General features: G+C 39.3%; 2 protein-coding genes across 3 annotated transcripts in view; both read left to right on the top strand.

Annotated features, from left to right (window-relative positions):
• Window positions 1–22,063, top strand: part of LOC138949300 (uncharacterized) — a 58,461-nt gene extending 36,398 nt beyond the window's left edge. The window contains exons 1-7 of one of the 2 annotated variants that reach the window (XM_070321087.1): window positions 1,067–1,348; window positions 2,887–3,029; window positions 3,938–4,604; window positions 7,171–7,334; window positions 14,503–15,018; window positions 17,113–17,471; window positions 17,911–22,063. In XM_070321087.1, the coding sequence (XP_070177188.1) occupies window positions 3,972–4,604; window positions 7,171–7,334; window positions 14,503–15,018; window positions 17,113–17,471; window positions 17,911–18,326 (2,088 nt within the window). In that variant the 5' untranslated portion in view covers window positions 1,067–1,348; window positions 2,887–3,029; window positions 3,938–3,971 and the 3' untranslated portion in view covers window positions 18,327–22,063. Of the gene's footprint in view, window positions 1–1,066; window positions 1,349–2,886; window positions 3,030–3,937; window positions 4,605–7,170; window positions 7,335–14,502; window positions 15,019–17,112; window positions 17,472–17,910 lie in introns of those variants that run through there. The other variant, XM_070321086.1, reaches the window with a different exon arrangement.
• LOC138948023 (putative surface protein SACOL0050) lies at window positions 18,667–19,422 on the top strand. The gene has a single exon (XM_070319549.1). It carries the CDS (start codon window positions 18,667–18,669, stop codon window positions 19,420–19,422), a length of 756 nt encoding a protein of 251 aa, XP_070175650.1.
• Window positions 22,064–22,966: the final 903 nt, after the last annotated feature.

Genomic DNA, 22,966 nt, shown 5'->3' with positions numbered 1-22,966 from the left:
ATTTTCTACTAGGCACTGGTGTCAACATGTGAAATTCATTAAGCGAAATGTTTTCACTATACACAGAACATAACCAGGCTATCAAATGTGTGGTATATGTTCAAGTCAGAATGATGCCCTCATTTGTTTTTTAATTTGAGAGATCTGTGATGTCTGACATTTTGGTTCAAAATGTAAGGAATTTATACTTAAGCTCTAACGAGTAAAATTTGTCTTGTCAAAAACCAAAAGCATATTCCTTCCTCTACATGCAAGACTTTCTTTTATCTGTGCATCTTCATTTAGTACAGCAAACAAGCAAAAACATCACACTCTGCATAGCGAAACAACTTGCAAAGAAAACCTCACAATCTTTATTGGGAGAAAGCCCCTGACTGTTGCAATGTTTTATGCATTAAAAAACCCACAGAAACTGTGTGTTTGAATTCTTCAGTTTGATCAGCTATATGTGTTTAAAAAAAGTTACCTTGATCATTCTGACATGCTGTGGCTCAAATCACATCTCAGACAATGTTGTAGACTCCATAGATCTATAGACGTTGAGGCGCATGGAAGAACTGCATTCTGTGGAAACAAAAAAAAATATACACAGAGGAAGAACAAGTCACAACAACCTTTAGCAGCAGCAACAGTATATATGATTTTATTAGGCCAAAAAAAATAATAGGTGTGGTTACAGTAACATAGCCAACAAAAATAGGGTAGGAAGGTAGGCAATCACTTTTTTTTTTTTTACTTTTTTTTCTAATGTGTACAAATTAAACCTACTTGACAGGGAAATAAGTGTGCGACTCGGGCGCTTTTTTTCTTTCATTGCGTTTTCTGCACTCGTTTACTTGTTTTTTTGTGGTATTTTTTTGACAAATGTAATAAAAAGTTATAGGGTCGGCCCCAAAAAATAGGGTAGGTCGGGTTACCGTAACCACACCTATTTTTTGTTTAGGCCTTAGGCACCAAGAAAACTAAAGACATTGGTTATTTCCCTTAGACCATACTGACAGTGCGCCAGCTCATGTTTCATAACCCCGTTGATGTTGATCCATTTTACATTCAAAACTTGATATAAAAACTGATATAAAAAGTTGCTGTGGTTCGACCATTGCCGACTAACAATAATCAACGCACACGGACGAAGCCCCTGTGATGTGCTAAGACCATTAGCAGCAGGGAGACCTCCAACACCAAACCACCAATTTTGTCATTACACTATTGTTTGTTCAAATGATTCATGTCTGATGTTTTTCTTTGTCACGGCACTGACTTTTCAACCCTATCAGCGGATGGACGCTGATACTGTACCTAACTGAATGATGAGTAACAAGGGTGGAAAGGACCTTTGCTTCCATAGGTGCGTGTGTGTTTGTCTGTCTGTCTGTCTTGTAGACTAGTCTGTGTGTCTGTGAAATTTGCATCAAAACCTGCTGAAAAAAACTGGTGAAAATTCAGTTCAGAAACATTTTGGGGGGCATTTGCTTGTGTGTTTTTCTCAGATTTTTGATAGCTTCATTTGATGACGTCAAATTTGTGTTCAAAAAAGTTGAGATGGCACCGTGTTGCGGCCGCTTTTTGATGCTGGTTTTTTTTTATCGAACTTTTTTTCCAAAACAGTCTTTGCTTCGATCGGGACTATAAGGGATTGTATTTCAACTTGGTACAACATTGTTAGAAAAATTGTAATTCTAAATTTGCCTCTTTTTTTCGAATTTCTTTTATATTGGATCAGATTCACAAACTGCTGTCACTGTGTGCATCATAACTTTCGGAATTTCAAACTATACATAGATTCATGCAATGCCTTTGGCACGGTTAGACACCAGCCAAAGCATTGCATACCCCCAGCAAAGCAAAAATCGACCATCTTGATAACACACACACACACACACACACACACACACAGCCTCCGAGAGGCGTGAGTGAGAGAGACACTGAGACAAACAGCCAGACAGAGCGCAGGGAGTAACAGAGAAAGAGGCCGGGTAGACCTGAGAGAGAGGGAGAGACGGAGAGAGAGAGAACAAGAACAAGAACAATTCTTTATTTAGCGAGGGTAATAGAGTAAGCAGTGATCTGCTTTTTTTTACATCTGGCCCTCGCCCTAAAGAGGGACTATACGTCTAAAATTGCTAAAGAATAAGCAAGTAAAGAAAACTACTGCTACATGATTATAATAAAATGAAAGTAAGAACATATCATCAATTTACATACAATACATTGCTGAAATGAAAAGTTTAAGTTCATTTGACATGAGTTAAGAATTATAGAGTAGATTGCAGAGAGAGAGAGAGAGAGAGAGAGAGAGAGAGAGATCAAATCAAATCAAATCAAATCAAATCAAATCAAATTTTATTTTACGAGGGTTGTGGCATAAGCAATATAAACGAGCTTCTTTTCAACCAGCCCTCGCCCAGAGAGGGACTATTCTAATCTTAAATACATATATATATATTTTTACAAACGTAAAACAATTACAAAAGATAAGCATGACAGTAAAAATTAAAAAAAAAAAAAAAGGCAGAAAAACTACTCACATGGCTATATACACGTTGTAGGCTATACATACATTCTTGCGTTATGAAACACTGATGCTTTATGGACAGATATGATCAATATGAAAATAATCAGAACGAAGTCTTCCATCAAGAGAGAGAGAGAGAGAGAGAGAGAGAGAGAGGGGGAGGGACGAAGGGAGGGGGAGGGACGAAGGGAGGGAGAGGGTAGAGGGAGGGAGGGAGGGAGAGAGAGAGAGAGAGAGGAGAGAGAGACTGAGAGAGAGAGACTGAGAGAGAGAGAGAGAGAGAGAGAGAGAGAAACCAACATGGGAGCAGTATGCATTTATCATTTATGTGACAACATTTTGACGTCATCTATTTGCCTATGCATTTGCAGTAGACTTGGCATCTGGGCTACTCCACCCAGCTACAACAGCCCACCGTAGCGTTTGATGAAACAATGGACAACACTGTATATTCGGCTAATACCGAGAGTGCACCTCCGGACCGCTGAAGCAAAGCGTTCCCACCAACATCACGGTTAGTGACCTCTATTCAAAGCAAACTGTGTCTCTTTGAAATTACCTGCAGCCTTTATTTATGATTGTGTGGATGCCTAGGGTACTATGTCTCTGGTACATGTGTGGTTTTCAGCGAGAAATATACACGTAAACGAACATGCGAACCGATTTTTTGTAGATCCGCCCATATTCTAACATGTTCGTCCACTTTCATCTCATCATAAACGACTCCTTGTTGATAAATGGACTGCTAAGCCTAACTATTATTTTTAATGATTTGTCCCAAGCAGATATGTGAAATTTCATCATTTAAAACGGTCTGGATGTTGCTAAAATTCAAAAAGAAATGAACCAGTCAAAACTATGTGGTATCTCAACCCCGCGAATTGCTTCCGTGTTGGAGACTATATATATATATATATATATATACACAGCATCACGATCATTGATTGAGCTAAAGAGTCCGGGTGCGGAGGCGCACGCTCGATATAGCCTTTACATATATACAGGGTGCACTGATCGAGTAAAAGTTAGTGGAAGGAATGGTAGTAGAGTCAGAAAGTAAGTAATAGTTGTATAAATAATTATGCATAATTATGGTACGTATGTACACAAACGTGCAGTTTTCTCACGTTTCATGACTCTCACAATTAAACGTATAACTTGTAAAAAAAAAATATATATATAATTATCTGAAAAATGGGGTTTTGATTGTAAAAACTGGAGTTTAATTAGCACAGATGTAGTTACCTGCTCGAGGTCTCTACGTTTTTTTCACTGGTGTCTAGGGATGTTGAAAGAATAATAACTGTTGTGGCAGAAGATGGCTTGATGTGATGAAGAAAATCAAGGAGGGGGGGAGGGGGAGGGGGGGAGGGGGCGTTGCAACATGCTGATTACATGTACTTGTTAATCGTTGCTGTCCAGGTGCTGACCCAGTGTTCGAGAGGTGAACATTAGAATGGCAGCTTCTCCAATCCCTCCTGACTTGAAAGTGTGGCGACAAAGAGTGCAAGAATGGTACCCAGACTTTTTCGCTCAGACACACTTTCTGCCCCCTGTGCACATGAACATAACAGAGTATAAGGAAGTAAAGTTAAGGTCTGGACATACTGTGATGGTGACATCGACACCTTTATCTAATCTTCCAATAGGGAGTTCCGGTTCGGTTTCATCTGATATTATTGGCGACCGGATCCACCAGCGAGTGCTTAGCTTACTACACCAGTTGGCTGAAGAACAGAGAGAAGTGATGTTTGTGTTGTCACAGCATGCATTTGAATACTATCTGAATGAACCAGCCTTGAAACAACTGAACCGGGGTGCTTTTGATATTCTCATCATTCATAGGCATTATGGAATCCTTGTGTGTGGGATCATAGTAGCAAGATGCCTATGGCATACGTGTACATTACCGCGTGGACAACAGAAAGTCAAACAAGGAGTTCGACAACTGCAGAAAGCTTTCGATGTTTTACATCATTTGCTCTCAGATTCTCAACAACAACCTAGAATACTGAGCACGCTGATGTTACCACACATCACATCAGCGCAGATGCAGCGAATAATTGCAGATGATCCGCAACTTAGGCAGGTAAGACCGGTATACATGTACTTATTCATACCTTGACAGCTTTAAATGCAGACAGACAAAACAAAGTATTTTTTCACCTTTGTTGATTTTTCTCCTTCTTTTTACATTTAGTCAAGTTTTGACAAAATGTTTTAACATAGAGGGGGAATCGAGACGAGGGTCGTGGTGTATGTGTGTCTGTCTGTGTGTGTGTGTGTGTGTGTGTGTGTGTGTGTAGAGCGATTCAGTGTAAACTACTGGACCGATCTTTATGAAATATTACATGAGAGTTCCTGGGTATGATATCCCCAGATGTTTTTTTCATTTTTTTGATAAATGTCTTTGATGACGTCATATCCGGCTTTTTGTAAAAGTTGAGGCAGCACTGTCAGACCCTCATTTTTCAATCAAATTGATTGACATTTTTGTAAAGCAATCTTCGACGAAGGCCGGACTTCGGTATTGCATTTCAGCTTGGTGGCTTAAATATTAATTAATGACTTTGGTCATTAAAAATCTAAAAATTGTAATAAAATTTTTGTTTTTATATAAAACGATCCAAATTTACGTTCATCTTATTCTACATCATTTTCTGATTCCAAAAACATATAAATATGTTATATTTGGATTAAAAACAAGCTCTGAAAATTAAAAATATAAAAATTATTATCAAAATTAAATTTCGGAAATCGATTTAAAAAAAATATCATCTTATTCCTTGTTGGTTCCTGATTCCAAAAACATATAGATATATGTTTGGATTAAAAACACGCTCAGAAAGTTAAAACGAAGAGAGGTACAGAAAAGCGTGCTATGCAGCACAGCGAAACCACTACCGCGCTGAACAGGCTCGTCAGTTTCACTCTGTTATGCACAAGCGGCGGACTACGGTCATTGTGAAAAAATGCAGTGCGTTCAGTTTCATTCTGTGAGTTCCACAGCTTGACTAAATGTAGTAATTTCGCCTTACGCGACTTGTTTTTTTTTATTGGTGGGAATGTTAATGAGGTGTGACAGAAGGTTAAAAACTTTTAGGGAGGGGTAAAAGTTAAGCCAGTTTGGTTAGCTCTGGTCTTCTTCACAGTAAAAGACATTTTCATATATATGTTCAGCAAACCAACTGCATGTGAAGAGAGTACGAGAAACTCAATCACCAAAAGTTGAAGGACGTATATATTTTCAAAGATAGCCTGAGGTTCAGCATTACTGCTGGGACATGGGAAAGAGACGGACGATTACAATTTAGCTTCGGAATAATTGAGTTTTTCTGCAGTATTTTTACTTTTGCTAGGAAGTAATATGTGGTATTTTTTCTCAGAAGCAAAACTTTTTTTCGAAGAACAAGCGCCAACAATTTGTAATAATTTTTTTTTTAAATAAACCAAACAAACACACAATCGACTTAAAAACAACAACAAGGGCAAAACGTAGTCAACTGAATTTAAACACGTAGGCAAGTCTGATGGATCAACGCGTCTGCATTACTGGAGCGTAAAATTAATGGTTTAAAACTGGACCGGTGTCGCCACGAACTGAAAACTCTGCCCGAACAATCCCTCTCAATGCGGTCAATGCGCATGCGCTAACATGGGGAGATAATCAGTCGTGAACAACCTAACCCTAACCCTTACCCTAACCCTAACCCATGGTTCGTTCGGTCAAAGGGTCGCATTGTTTAAGTCCAAGATTGGCGCATGCGCATTGGTCGCATTGAGAGGGATTGTTCAGCAGAGTTTTCAGTTCGTGACACCGGCAAGTCCATACTCGCGTCGGGAGAAATCATAATGTAAAGCTGGAGCCCTTGCAACTATATTCAGTGGAGAAAAACATCCTGTGGAAAATAGACTAATGTTTTATTGCAGAAAGTCTTTTGGTATTCTTTTATTCATTGAAGAAGAAAAAATGGTGCAGGACAACTCAGTTATTCTGCATCAAAAAAGGGTAGTACTGAATTTAGAACGTTAAACTACTTACAAAATATGAACGTTCTAATTGCTTACCTGCTGTGTTTTTGTATTTTGTATTTTGGAACGTTAGCAGTCTATCTGATATGAAAAGGTCATCATCCACTAAGAATAAGAAAGGCACTTAGAAATTGAGGTTTTCCCTAATCATTTTTTTGGTTAGAATGGAAAAATATCAACTCGAAAGAATAGTTATGGGAAAGTTTCATCATTGACACCATGGACCATTCACCAGTGCGTCAACCTAGTATAGTTGTCTTTGGAGTGGACGGACAATGACAGATTCAATCTTTCCGAGTTTATCCAGGTGAGACATATGTAAGCTTATGTAATTCAATTGCTGTTCACAATTGCACATTTATGATTTTTATCTGAATGATCTCATGCAATTATTCTCTGAATCATGCGATATCCCCGAAGATACATAAAAAACATTCACACAAACACAAAAACAATCTCTTTAATGCAGAAGAGCAAAAGAGCGAGGGTAGCATCAGCTCGTCAGCTTAGTGTGCTGATTGATTTACTTATAGACAGACCCAGCTGATCACTAACATTAAGCAGCCACATGGCACTGGCGTAACTTGCAATGGCACTCATATGTGGGTATACATTTGTTTTAGGACCTCTGCCAATGTCTGCAAGTGGGTTACAATGTGGATCCTGTTCCATTTTGCTTAACATCTGATGATCTCGCCACTCCAAGCCAGTGGTGGCAGCGACGAATGGCAGATGCCGGTACTGACCCTGCCATGTCAGATGATGCTTACTTAGACCTGATTGCCCGGTATGTGCTCTTACGAAGTGAAGACATAATGTGTGTTTATTCCATGACTTGTGTTTTTGCCTCTGTTAGCTGAGCGGGACTCTATTCTACGTAGTTCTCCAGCAACGGAGTCTTGATGAGATTTTTTGCCCTTTATTTACGGTACATTAGAATATAGTCAGTCGGCTAAGGACCGTTTTGGTTACTTTTTGGCGTCACGTTAGCAAACACTTTTTTCTGATAGATTTTAACACCACAACACTAAATCGAAAGTTTTGGGGCAATATTCCAAACCACCGGTGAGAAAAACGTTGGTTTGTGTGTATGTTTTCCTTCTTTGGCGTTACTATTCTTGTTTTGAGGGTTGGGTTCATAAAACGGACATAAAACTTAAACCGCTTGACAGAAATTATATAACTGTAAATCATTCGAAAGGGAAGACATTCATGTACACGTTTGTGCCACTTAAAATGACGTCATTATCTGTTTGTTTTTGTGAAATTGACAAGAAGAGCGGGGTAGTAGTTGCGCTGAGAAGGATAGCAAGCTTTTCTGTACCTCTCTTCGTTTTAACTTTCTGAGCGTGTTTTTAATCCAAACATATCATATCTATATGTTTTTGGAATCAGGAACCGACAAGGAATAAGATGAAAGTGTTTTTAAATTGATTTCAAAAATTTAATTTTGATCATAATTTTTAAATTTTTAATTTTTAGAGCTTGTTTTTAATCCAAATATAACATATTTATATGTTTTTGGAATCAAAAAATAATGGATAATACGATGAACGTAAATTTGGATCGTTTTATAAAAAAAAAATTTTGTTTTACAATTTTCAGATTTTTAATGACCAAAGTTATCAATTAATTTTTAAGCCACCAAACTGAAATGCAATACCGAAGTCTGGGCTTTGTCGAAAATTACTTGACCAAAATTTCAACCAATTTGGTTGAAAAATGAGAGCGTGACAGTGCCGCCTCAACTTTCACGAAAAGCCGGATATGACGTCATCGAATACATTTATCAAAAAACTGAAAAAAACGTCTGGGGATATCATACCCAGGAACTCTCATGTCAAATTTCATAAAGATCGGTCCAGTAGTTTAGTCTAAATCGCGCGCTCTACACACACACACACACACACACACACAGAAACACACACGCACATACACCACGACCCTCGTCTCGATTCCCCGCTCTACGTTAAAACATTTAGTCAAAACTTGACTAAATGTAACAAGTCGCGTAAGGCGAAAATACAATATTTAGTCAAGTAGCTGCCATTTTTCAGCAAGACCGTATACTCGTAGCATCGTCAGTCCACCGCTCACGGCAAAGGCAGTGAAATTGACAAGAAGAGCGGGGTAGTAGTTGCGCTAAGAAGGATAGCACGCTTTTCTGTACCTCTCTTTGTTTTAACTTTCTGAGCGTGTTTTTAATCCAAACATATCATATCTATATGTTTTTGGAATCAGGAACCGACAAGGAATAAGATGAAAGTGTTTTTAAATTGATTTGGACAATTTAATTTTGATAATAATTTTTATATATTTAATTTTCAGAGCTTGTTTTTAATCCGAATATAACATATTTATATGTTTTTGGAATCAGCAAATGATGGAGAATAAGATAAACGTAAATTTGGATCGTTTTATAAATTTTTATTTTTTTTTACAATTTTCCGATTTTTAATGACCAAAGTCATTAATTAATTTTTAAGCCACCAAGCTGAAATGCAATACCGAAGCCCGGGCTTCGTCGAAGATTACTTGACCAAAATTTCAACCAATTTGGTTGAAAAATGAGGGCGTGACAGTGCCGCCTCAACTTTCACGAAAAGCCGGATATGACGTCATCAAAGACATTTATCAAAAAAATGAAAAAAACGTTCGGGGATTTCATACCCAGGAACTCTCATGTCAAATTTCATAAAGATCGGTCCAGTAGTTTAGTCTGAATCGCTCTACACACACACACAGACACACACACACACACACACACATACACCACGACCCTCGTCTCGATTCCCCCCTCTACGTTAAGATATTTAGTCAAAACTTGACTAAATATAAAAAGGAGGAATAATTGCAATCACACACACACACACGCACACACACGCGCACGCACTCATCCACACAAACACACGCGCGCGCGCGCGCGCGCACGCACGCACGCACGCTCACACACACACACACACACAAAGACATACACAAACATACCGACAAAATGACAGACATACACACAGTGAGACAAACCGACACAGAAACCCCCACACATGCACGCACGCACTTATGTACGCAAACAAAGACGTAGAGATGCTTATAGAGAAACACTTACGCAACCAAAAAAACACGCACACAAACACACAGACAGACAAACTTCATTCTTGGTAGAGAAATGCATTTCTTTCTGTATTGCTTTCTCTTTAAGTGCACCTACCTCGCAGAGAGAGAGAGAGAGAGAGAGAGAGAGAGAGAGAGAGAGAGAGAGAGAGAGAGAGAGTGAGAGAGACACACAGACAGACAGACAAAGACACAGAGAGAAAGAGATAGACAGACAGAGGGAGAGACAAACAGACGAACACACAGACAGACATAGACAAACACACAAACAAAGACACACAGACAGACTTCACTATTGTATACATGTGCAAGTAATTTTGTTAAACCACACGTTACGTTCACCACTGAACGTGAAACCATGTAAAACGTTACTATCTCAGATAACGGCACTGACGCTACCGAAAATAGAATTTATCAGTGAAATTCTACCATCAATTTAGTAATCGATGCGATGTAAATTATCCTAAAACTGTGGTATGATCACGACATCGTTTAGCATTTAGGATCAAATGGTGCCAATGTGTACACAATGCACTAATCACAGACAACAGTTATACACTTTACGTACATGTAACTCTCCAACTGACATTGTCTGCCACTTGAAACAAATGACTTTCGAAGGAAAATTAACTCCAATATATAAATATTATGTATGATTTTTAATAATTACTTGCACTTTTTGAAAATAAAGCTTTTTCTACGATAAGGTGTTTACACCCTAAATGTATAAGTCATCCGGTAGAAAAACCGGAAGTATCGTGTACTAAGCATATGTATATGTTTAAAAAGTTAATTGTGTTAATGTAGAACATCTTGCCTATGTATATGTTTAGGTTTTGAATACTTTAGGGGAAAACCATAGCCATTATTCATTCATCTTCAACTAACACCCCTAATCTCAGGGCACATTTTGTTAGTGGGGGTAGGGTTTCAATCAGTCAAAAATCACTTTCATTCAATATTTTCTGCCATTTCAAATACATACACGTAATTGCACAATTTCTTGAATTTTAAGATGCTTTAACTGACTATACCAAGAAAACCTGCACTTTTTGTAGAATGAGTTTTTTGTCCATGATTTATGTTTAAAAATGTCAATTTTTACGACAAAAAATGCTGACGGTTGCCTCACCAGAGGACACGTACCAACGACGTGAATCGTGTCTGCCAATTAAAATGCAGATATTTTGAAATAAGGGGAATCATAACATATTTCACTGTAAAATGTCTCACTCTAATACCTTCTGGGTTCATTGTGTATTTGGTTAAGTGAATTGCAGATAAGTTTTTTTTGAAAATGAGAGCTATACATATATTTTATTAAAACTGAAACTGGTGGAGTGAAAAACAGACCTGTTTTGAAGAAGTCGTACTAAAATCATTTATTGGCTTGAACTTCACAGTTTGCGTGTTATCTTTTAAAGAAAACCCGTTTTCATCACTAACAATGACCTAATTTACACATACATATCGGTCGGTCATAGTCGCGTATTTTTTAGAGAGGTAGTGTACAAAATGTCGTTTTGTACGTTTAAATTACATGTCCATTATTTTAGTCATATATCAATCAATAAATAAATGCGCATACTTTTATTAAACGTTACTTTCACTTTAAGATCGCTTCTAACATTTAGTATAATTTCTGACAAATGCACGCTATGTAATAAATTGATAATATTATGGACGCCATGTGGTAAAACCGAAAGTTGAATTATTTTGCGATAGCAAAATCCTTTTACAATGATCACTTTCCTTTTATATTAAGCTGATCTTTAACGTTATGGGTAAAAATCTAACAGATTGAACCAAATTATCCTTTTTCAAGCCTGTGTATGTGCAAACTCTTTTTTGCTTCGACCCGGTTCGGTTTTCGGAGTTGATTCAAAATCATCCATTATGTATCTTATGTGACTGTTGTTTTCCTAGGTAAATTAACAATTGTTGATGTAAAATAATTCTAGCTGTGAGAATAAACAATTTTCAAGATGTTTTTGATTGCGGTTTCAACCAGGCGTTCAGTTAGCTATACATATCGATTGAGAAAATGGCATTTCCTGTTTTGTCGTCCGCATGTTATACAGATGTTGTTAAAAATAAAACTGTGTATACAAATTAGGCATTTTACTTGCTGTCTGATGGCAAAAATATTTAGCTTTCGTTTAAGGTATAATTTGCTTTTATCCGTATGCAGTCAAGCGGTACATGACGGTTTTTTGTAACCTACCCCCTGCGTCATGGCTGCATTTTTGCAGAATATGGGTCATGTTACAAAGACGCTTCTCATTCTTAGGTGGTTGGGTTTAGCCATTTGTCGTTTACCGAACTGTGGCTGCAAATAAAACGAACTTTCCAAAAAACATAATATCTAATGTGACCACCAAAAGTAACCTTTCCACTATAGCCAGCCAGGTGACTAATAGTACTAGAAATGTACCTGGTAGTTGATAATTATTCAATCTGGATTGACCTTAACATCCCTAATATTGAGTGACTCAAGGCGCTTAAGGGTACTGCCTCCTTATGGTCAAAGTAATTCGAAGTATTTGATATTGTTGTGGGAGAAAGGAAATTCTGTCTGCGCCATTGCAATATTTTCATATAGAGAAGTAACAAAAAAGTGCCTCAGAATATTTCGACATTCCTTAAAATGTGAGATGTTGTAGACCATCCATTCTTCAAGCTATGGTAAAAATGTGAACAATAAGTCCCATGCCAAAAAAATGAAACTGCATGCAGTTTGCCATCCCTACCCCCTAAATTTCGCGCTCGTTATTTTGCATTCCGCACATTCATAGACATCAAAAACTTTCAAATATAAAAAATGGCAGAGCTTTGAAATTGTGCATAATCATAGCTAACGGTGACACAAAAATATGTTTACCAACATTCAATGGCGTTAAGGTCACAAGCGGGGTCCTGATTTGGCCTATTATGGTCCGCGGGACCCGAAAAGCAACAGCTAACTAACTAACTAACTAAGGTCACAAGCGAAACCCGAAACTTTGTACAATTCTAGTATTTTAGAAAGCACAAACAGAAAAAGAATAAAAATTCATATTAAGAGTGTTGTGAATTTTGTCTAAATTCAGGTTAAAAGAGCTAAGAGGATGCACATGGTATAAGGGTTTTTTCATCTTTACCGCAAAATGTACACAATGACTTTTCCACAACGTTTCGCAAAAATAGAAACCGTTCCGTCGGCAAAATTCTATACAATAGTCGGTACTGGAACCATCTCGGAAAATTAAGTATCCTTTGTTGTTTTAACAACATATCAGGTCGTAACTATATCATAAACTGTTCATCTGGATCTGGTAAATGTGTCAATTTCGAAATGGCCAATGTTTTTAGGACTGTTATCTTACCAAATGGTGTTAGGTTCCTTCTGGTCCATGAATTGAACAGTTTTTGAATTTCCTTTAACTTATTTACATAATTAAAAAAGACCACATCGGATACATTCACTAAAACAAGTCGCGTAAGGCGAAAATACAACATTCAGTCAAGTAGCTGTCGAACTCACAGAATGAAACTGAACGCAACGCAACGCAGCAAGACCGTATACTCGTAGCATCGTCACTCCACCGCCCGTGGCAAAGGCAGTGCCCGTGGAATTGACAAGAAGAGCGGGGTATTCGTTGCGCTGAGAAGGATAGCACGCTTTTCTGTACCTCTCTTCGTTTTAACTTTCTGAGCGTGTTTTTAATCCAAACATATCATATCTATATGTTTTTGGAATCAGGAACCGACAAGGAATAAGATGAAAGTGTTTTTAAATTGATTTCAAAAAAAAAAATTGATAATAATTTTTATATATTTAATTTTTAGAGCTTGTTTTTAATCCGAATATAACGTATTTATATGTTTTTAAAATCAGCAAATGATGGAGAATAAGATAAACGTAAATTTTGGTCAGGTAATGTTCGACGAAGCCCGGACTTCGGTATTGCATTTCAGCGTGGTGGCTTAAAAATTAATTAATTTCCTGTTCGACCACTTCCCTTCCAGCCTCCATCACAGTAGGTTCTAGTGACATTTCTCTCTCTGATAGTGCTAGGAATCTTGGGTTCATCATGGACTCCCACCTCTCAATGAAACAACACATCAAAAAAGTCTGTCAGACATGTTACTTTGAGATCAGAAGAATAGGTTCCATAAGAAAATTTCTCACTGTTGATGCCACTAAAACTCTCGTTACATCCTGCATTCTGTCCAGATTAGATTACTGCAACTCCCTTCTCATAGGCTGCCCTGACTCCACTCTCCAACCCTTGCAAAAAGTACAACACTCTGCTGCACGTCTCATTTTCAGAGCACAGCATCGACAACCCTGCACTCCTCTCATGAAAGAACTTCACTGGCTTCCTGTATCTGAACGTATTAGGTATAAAGCTGCCTGCTTCTGCTACAATATCATCTCTGAATCGGCACCTGCCTATCTTTCTGAACTGGTCTCTCTCTACACTCCCTCTCGCACCCTTCGTTCTTCTGATGATGCTCGACTTCTCTGTCAAGGTCGCTTTAAACGCAAGGCTCATGGCTTCCGCACGTTTTCGTATTATGGACCTCAGTTATGGAATTCACTCCCCTTTCAATTACGTCACTCTCCATCCATTTCATCTTTTAAGTCCAATTTGAAAACTCACTTGTTCCAACAACACTACGGATAGTTCCTTAGTATAGAGTCTGGGGATGTGAGATGTGCATGATGTGTTGTTTGAATCTGACAGTGATTGTATGATTTTTGTATACATGTATTGTTGTCCCGCGCTTTGAACTTTTGATAAGGCGCTTTATAAATGCCCGTTATTATTATTATTATTATTATATATGTATAACTCTTTCAGACTTGCAAGGCCTGGAAGCAAAGTAACTGTGAATCGATCACAAACACCCCGCGTGTCACAGACACCCCGCCGTACTCGTGACCATTACATTCGAATGAACACGACAGGGGAGGCAGTTGTAGAGACTGCAAACAGATTCACTCCGGCTCATGTTGTGCTGCACCCCTTGCAAGTGGAGATACTGAACTTGGAATTGCCCCGGTTATTTCTCACAGGCCCTCCAGGTACAGGAATCTGCATTATGCTTGTCCTGAAAGGATTGGAATGGTTGCGGCAAGGCAACCAGGTGCATGTGATCAGTACCTGGTATGGAAGTGAGGCGTCCTCTCATTTGATCGTCAGCCAGATGAAACAGATGGCAGGACCAGATGGCGTACATTTAATCCGCATGCACAGCTTAGATCTGGACCAGGATGACTTGGCTGCTTCAGAAGCCCTTGTAATAAGGTTAGCAGACACGGCAGTGGAAGGGCAGCTCTTTTTGGTCGCAAATGAGGTTTTCAATGAGGCCACTGTGTGAGTAGACTTAGTTGTACTAGTCTTAAATAAAAGAATGCATGTGTGTGGTTGTGAAGCTAAAATATAACGCATCTGAAACATATATGTGACAGGGTGACGCAGCAGTTCCTTTTTACATTTAGTCAAGTTTTGACTAAATGTTTTAACATAGAGGGGGAATCGAGACGAGGGTCGTGGTGTATGTATGTGTGTGTGTGTGTGTGTGTGTGTGTATGTAGAGCGATTCAGACTAAACTACTGGACCGATTTTTATGAAATTTGACATGAGAGTTCCTAGGTATGATATCCTCAGACGTTTTTTTCATTTTTTTTATAAATGTCTTTGATGACGTCATATCCGGCTTTTCGTGAAAGTTGAGGCGGCACTGTCACGCTCTCATTTTTCAACCAAATTGATTGAAATTTTGGTCAAGTAATCTTCGACGAAGCCCGGACTTTGGTATTGCATTTCAGCTTGGAGGCTTAAAATGTAATTAATGAGTTTGCTCATTAAAGTTGTCATTAAAATCGATTTTTCAAAAAACAGATTTAAAATTGATTGCATCGTATTCTTCATCACATTCTGAATCTACAAATATATACATATGTCATATTTACTCTTAAAATGTGATCACAATTAACGAAAATAGAATAATTAGTCTTACAAATAAAATGTAAGAAATCGATCCAAAAATGATGCCATCTTATTCGTGATCATTTCCTGATTCCAAAAACATATAGATATGATAGGTTGTATTCAAAACAAGCTTAGAAAGTTAACAAGAATACAGAAAAGCGTGCTTTCCTGCTTAGCACAATACGCTACCGCGCTAATCTGGCGTGTCAATATCACTACGCTTTGCACGTGTGGAAGGTGAGCGATTTCCTTCACGCGGGGATTGACGAAGCTGTACTGTCTTAGTGAATAAATACAGTGCGTTCAGTTTCATCCCGTGAGTTCGACAGCTTGACTAAATGTAGTAATTTCGCCTTACGCGACTTGTTTTTTTACATTTGGTCAAGTTTTGACTAAATGTTTTAACGTAGAGGGGGGAATCGAGACGAGGGTCGTGGTGTATGTGCGTGCGTGTGTGTGTCTGTCTGTGTGTGTGTGTGTGTGTGTGTGTGTAGAGCGATTCAGACTAAACTACTGGACCGATCTTTATGAAATTTGACATGAGAGTTCCTGGGTATGATATCCCCGAACGTTTTTTCATTTTTTTGATAAATGTCTTTGATGACGTCATATCCGGCTTTTCGTGAAAGTTGAGGCGGCACTGTCACGCCCTCATTTTTCAACCAAATTGGTTGAAATTTTGGTCAAGTAATGTTCGACGAAGCCCGGACTTCGGTATTGCATTTCATCGTGGTGGCTTAAAAATTAATTAATGACTTTGGTCATTAAAAATCTGACAATTGTAAAAAATATATGTTTTTTTATAAAACGATCCAAATTTACGTGTATCTTATTCTCCATCATTTGCTAATTCCAAAAACATATAAATATGTTATATTCGGATTAAAAACAAGCTCTGAAAATTAAATATATACAAATTATGATCAAAATTAAATTTTCCAAATCAATTTAAAAACACTTTCATCTTATTCCTTGTCGGTTCCCGATTCCAAAAACATATAGATATGATATGTTTGGATTAAAAACACGCTCAGAAAGTTAAAACGAAGAGAGGTACAGAAAAGCGTGCTATCCTTCCCAGCGCAACTACTACCCCGCTCTTCTTGTCAATTTCACTGCCTATGCCGTGAGCGGTGGACTGACGATGCTACGAGTATACGGTCTTGCTGCGTTGCATTGCGTTCAGTTTCATTCTGTGAGTTCGACAGCTACTTGACTAAATGTTGTATTTTCGCCTTTTATTGTTTTATTTTATAGAAGCTACTCTGCACAGTCAGTGTTGTCTGTAAACAAACTTTTGTGTGTGTGTGTGTGTGTGTGTGTGTGTGTGTGTGTGTGTGTGTGTGTATGTGTCAGTGAATGAGTGTGTGTGTGTGCTTTAATATGTGTGTGTATCAGTGTGTGTGTGTGTATGTGAGTGTGTTACAATCTTACCCCAAGCCTTATTGACCCTACTCTGCTTTTTCTGACTTCAGTGATAGACCTTTCACTGACTTCTGCGACAGCCTTCTCTCCCGAGTACCTGGACTGCACCTATGGTCAGCTTCTCAGTATCCTGATTACGGACCACCGATGCTGACTCAAAAAGTCCTGACAGAGCCGCTCAGGATTCCACCTTCTGTCACTCGTCAGCTTCAGCAATGTGGCTACACTGGGCAGGACAGAGAGGTCCTTGGCTACACTGAAGCCATTGGCCCACTGCCGTCTGATGGTCTAGTCCCGATCGAACTAGTCCATGCAGGCGATGGACATAGTGCATTTGAAGCCCCAGATTGCGTTCAGTGTGGCCAGGAGGTGGGACGAACGCTCAAACGGCTGCATATTGATGGGCTAAGTAAGTGAAGATACCACATGTTTATTGTATGCATGTGATTTTACGTTTTGTATGTGTGTTTGGGAGTGTTGAAGGTTTGTGTGTGTGTGAGTGTGTGTGTGTGTGTGTGTGTGTGTGTGTGTGTGTGTGTGTGTGTGTGTGTGTGTGTGTGTGTAAGTGTATGTGTGCGTGTGTCTGCGTTTGTGTGTGTGTGTTAGAGGTTGCTTGTGTTTTTGAGCAAGTGATCAACATTAACAATATACTAACCCTCCCCTCCCTTGTGTGCGGGTGGCTGAAAACAGTGAAACCTATTGAAACCTCAAAGTAATTTGGAATTACTATGACAGCAAATAATGTCTGCCTTTTATTTATAGCCCAAAGTGGCTCTATTTGATGTATTCCTTTAGAGATAAATTATTCAATTCAAAGCGTTTAAATGTTCAAATAAACATTCAAACAGGCTTGGGCAAAGGCAGACCCGAAAATCCACGCTACAGAGACGTCCTTATTTTGTCGCGGGGGAACGTTCTTCACGACGAAAAGACAGATGCTACAGGCAATGTGACACACGCAGCCAGCGGTTTCATTCAAGGATTGAGGGAGTCAGGAATACCAGTCACCGTACTGGCGAGGGGAGATGCTGCCGGTCTCAGAGACCTTGCCACCATGGCGGGGCCCGATCACGTTGTAGCTGCTTTTTGCGCTGACGTCAAGGACTTGGAAAGAAAGATCGTGGTGTGGGTGCAGTCCAGTGAGTTCAGACAGGGCGAGGATGAAGGGAGGAGGCAAGCCTGTGGGTGCTGCTCATCTCAGCTGGTTTTCGTCAGGCCTCCCCCTGATCAGGAATACCCCAGCAGTGATGATGGTGAACAGTAATGCCATTGGTGATGATGGTGAACAGTATAATGCCATTGGTGATAATGATGTCAAAATGACAGTGGTGATGATGACGCTAATGATGAGCAGAGATGACATTTGTGATGATGATGTCAAATAAACAGTAGTGACGATGACGCTTAAGATGAACAATGATGACACTGGTGATGATGATGATGATGTCAAATAAACAGTGGTGACGATGACGCTGATGATGGACACTGATGATATTGGTGATGATGATGTCAAATAAACAGTGGTGACGATGACGCTAATGATGAACAGAAATGACATTGGTAATGATGATCATGATGTGAAATACCCCAGCAGTGCAGTCACGATGATTGACAATGATTGTGATGTTAATGATGATGACAAGTGCCACAACAAGAGTGATGATGACAATGATTGTGATGTTAATGATGATGACAAGTGCCACAACAAGAGTGATGATGACAATGATTGTGATGTTAATGATGATGACAAGTGCCACAACAAGAGTGATGATGACAATGAGTGTGATGTTAATGATGATGACAAGTGCCATAATAAGAATGATGATGACAATGATTGTGATGTTAATGATGATGACAAGTGCCACAACAAGAGTGATGATGACAATGATTGTGATGTTAATGATGATGACAAGTGCCACAACAAGAGTGATGATGACAATGATTGTGATGTTAATGATGATGACAAGTGCCACAACAAGAGTGATGATGACAATGATTGTGATGTTAATGATGATGACAAGTGCCACAACAAGAGTGATGATGACAATGAGTGTGATGTTAATGATGATGACAAGTGCCATAATAAGAATGATGATGACAATGATTGTGATGTTAATGATGATGACAAGTGCCACAACAAGAGTGATGATGACAATGATTGTGATGTTAATGATGATGACAAGTGCCACAACAAGAGTGATGATGACAATGATTGTGATGTTAATGATGATGACAAGTGCCACAACAAGAGTGATGATGACAATGATTGTGATGTTAATGATGATGACAAGTGCCACAACAAGAATGATGGTGACAATGATGGTGATGTGCTGTTCATGAAAAAGATAAATAGGGCATGAATAACTGCAACGAAGTTAAGCTTTTTTGTGGGGAAACATATCAGTAGAAAATGAAAGCAACCCCCCGCGGGTTAGGGGGAGTCCCATATTGGTTGGGACGAGAAAGAATTTAGCCGATGCTCCCCAGCATGTCGTAAGAGGCGACTAACGGATTCTGTTTCTCCTTTTACCCTTGTTAAGTGTTTCTTGTATAGAATATAGTCAATTTTTGTAAAGATTTTAGTCAAGCAGTATGTAAGAAATGTTAAGTCCTTTGTACTGGAAACTTGCATTCTCCCAGTAAGGTAATATATTGTACTACGTTGCAAGCCCCTGGAGCAAATTTTTGATTAGTGCTTTTGTGAACAAGAAAGAATTGACAAGTGGCTCTATCCCATCTCCCCCCTTTCCCCGTCGCGATATAACCTTCGTGGTTGAAAACGACGTTAAACACCAAATAAAGAAAGAAAAAGAAATGAAAGCAAATACGGCTTATCAATTAAATGTTATCAGTAATAGGTTGGTACACTGTCATGCTGACATTGGGTGAGGGAGGTTAGGGAGGTGAGGGAGGTGGTTGAAGTGAGGATGAATAGAAGGGGAAGCGGTGATTGTAAAAGTGTAAAGAGGTACCGCAGTGTGATCAGTAAGTCTCTTGCATTTCCTAAGCAATGGACTGTGTCGTAGTTTATTTGCTAAACAGAACTTTTAAATACTTCTGTCCAGAGTAAAAGCGCCTTGTCGTGGTTGTGGCAGTCATTTCATGCAGTGTGGTGCATACAGATTCATTTATTATATATTATTGTCTGTACATAAGAGTTATTGTATTCCAGGATATATATGAGAAATTATATTTGAAAGTAGGATTACGAGTTTTTGTAAATTTCAGCCAAGACTGAAGGGTGTTTGTGTTTGTGTCAGTCGAAATCATAACTAAGGGTTAATTATTAAATACAGCTTTCCTCGTGTTGTTTAATTTCAGTAAAGATAGAGACACACAAAGAGACAACCTTTTTAGTGTTGGGAACTGTAAAGTATGAACAAATTGTTGAAGTTGGGTCATTTAGTGTGCAGTGTAAGTAAGAAAATGGGTTATTTGTGACCACTGATTTGCCAGTCATTTCCCTCCTGCATAATGGTTTATAATTGATTGTTTGCTTGCCCGTCCCTTTGTTGTTTTCCTTAGATGTAATTCATATTTTCAGATAGAGTCTCTGTATATATATTGTAATATAATGTCTTCTGCGGTGTGATACACAAGCACTCTTCTTTATCTTATTGTATGTATATATTGATGCAAGTTAACGCAATATAATGAATCAGGGGCGGATCCAGGGGGTGTTTCCAGGGTTTCCGGACCCCCCCCCCCCCTCCACAGCCTAAAAAAAAGATAAAGAAAAGATAAATAAATTTGAAAATAGAGAAATAATGATGGCTCAGATTGCACCAGATTGCTCGATTTTCCTTGTTTTTATCAACATTTTTCCGGGTGGGTGGGGGGGGAGGCATTCCCCCGGACCCCCCTAAAAGCTGGACTTAGTCTTCTGAAGGACAGTTTTGAAAGGAGTTTGGGTAATTTGTTGGCCCAGGTTGCACCAGATCGGACAATTTTCCTTGTTTTGATCCACATTGTTCTTCTTAAATTAACTTTTTGGAAGGTGTATTAGGGGTAGAATTCTTGGCTCCGATTGCATCAGATTGCTCCATTTTCCTTGTTTTTATCAACAACAACAAAAACTAGGAAGTTCGGGCGTTTCACGCACTCAACTAAACGCTTCGCGCGTCGTCGATCTGACCCTAAACGAAATTTGGAAATCCCCGCTTAACCTTTGCCGGATGCCGCTTTTGACTACACACGCCCGACGATGCGGGCTTGTCTGAACGCATACATTTGAAAGAGCGTTTTTACCGTTTATTTCTCTAACGACGATGCGGGTTTGTCTGAACCCATACATTTGAAAGAGGGTTTTTACCGTTTATATCTCTAACGACGGGGTGGGTTCAGGGAAACCCACAGCGCTACTTCAGTGGGTGCATCGAGTTTCTCCCTTCACCGACTTCTTGCATGGGAGGGAGAGGGAGAGGGGGAGGGAGAGACTGAGGGAGAGACTGAGGGAGAGACTGAGAGAGACTGAGAGACTAAGAAAGAGAGAGAGAGAGAGAGAGAGACTAAGAAAGAGAGAGAGAGACTAAGAAAGAGAGAGAGAGAGACTAAGAAAGAGAGAGAGAGAGAGAGACTAAGAGAGAGAGAGAGAGACTAAGAAAGAGAGAGAGAGAGACTAAGAAAGAGAGAGAGAGAGAGAGACTAAGAAAGAGAGAGAGAGAGACTAAGAAAGAGAGAGAGAGAGACAAAGAAAGAGAGAGAGAGAGACTAAGAAAGAGAGAGAGAGGGGGAGAGAGAGACTAAGAAAGAGAGAGAGAGACTAAGAAAGAGAGAGAGAGAGACTAAGAAAGAGAGAGAGAGAGACTAAGAAAGAGAGAGAGAGACTAAGAAAGAGAGAGAGAGAGACTAAGAAAGAGAGAGAGAGACTAAGAAAGAGAGAGAGAGACTAAGAGAGAGAGAGACTAAGAAAGAGAGAGAGAGAGACTAAGAAAGAGAGAGAGAGAGACTAAGAAAGAGAGAGAGAGACTAAGAAAGAGAGAGAGAGAGACTAAGAAAGAGAGAGAGAGAGAGACTAAGAAAGAGAGAGAGAGAGAGACACTAAGAAAGAGAGAGACTAAGAAAGAGAGACTACGAAAGAGAGAGAGAGACTAAGAAAGAGAGAGAGAGAGAGACTAAGAAAGAGAGAGAGAGAGACTAAGAAAGAGAGAGAGAGACTAAGAAAGAGAGAGAGACCAAGAAAGAGAGAGAGAGAGACTAAGAAAGAGAGAGAGAGAGAGAGACTAAGAAAGAGAGAGAGAGAGACTAAGAAAGAGAGAGAGAGAGAGAGACTAAGAAAGAGAGACAGAGAGAGAGACTAAGAGAGAGAGACAGAGAGAGATTAAGAGAGAGAGACAGAGAGAGAGCGAGAGACAGAGAGAGAGAGACAGAGACAGACAGTCAGATAGACAGACAGTCAGATAGACAGATAGACGGATAGACAGACAGACAGACAGAGCAACTGACAACAGACATACAGACAGAGAGATACGGACAGACAGACAGAGAGACAGACAGTCTCTTGGAGACAAACAGGCAGACAGACACTGTTCCGCCGCTTTGGTAATTATGGGTGTAGCAGAACCCGCGCCGTCGGCAGAGGGATAGTTACAATCACTACTACTCTTTAAAAGTATGGGTTTGTGTGAACCCGCGCCATCGGTAGTGTTTATGTAAATTATCACAATCAATTAATTTTAATGTTTTGTCATGTACACACTAAAAATTTGCAGACAGAGAGCAAATTAGGTGTGTGAGAGATACTTAAAATTTCAAAACGATACCTTTAATGGTTCCGGAGTTACAATGATTTTAGTGTGTCTCTGGGTACAGGTGAACCCAGGAAGCACGGCAAAGGTTAAAAATGATGTGATCCGCCCCTGTGAATAGCATGCAGTTCCTCATCAGCAGTGATGTTCTCAGACC

This window comes from Littorina saxatilis, linkage group LG15, assembly GCF_037325665.1.
Source record: "Littorina saxatilis isolate snail1 linkage group LG15, US_GU_Lsax_2.0, whole genome shotgun sequence".
NCBI classification, from domain to species: domain Eukaryota; kingdom Metazoa; phylum Mollusca; class Gastropoda; order Littorinimorpha; family Littorinidae; genus Littorina; species Littorina saxatilis.
This window is presented reverse-complemented; position numbering and strand designations above follow the sequence as displayed.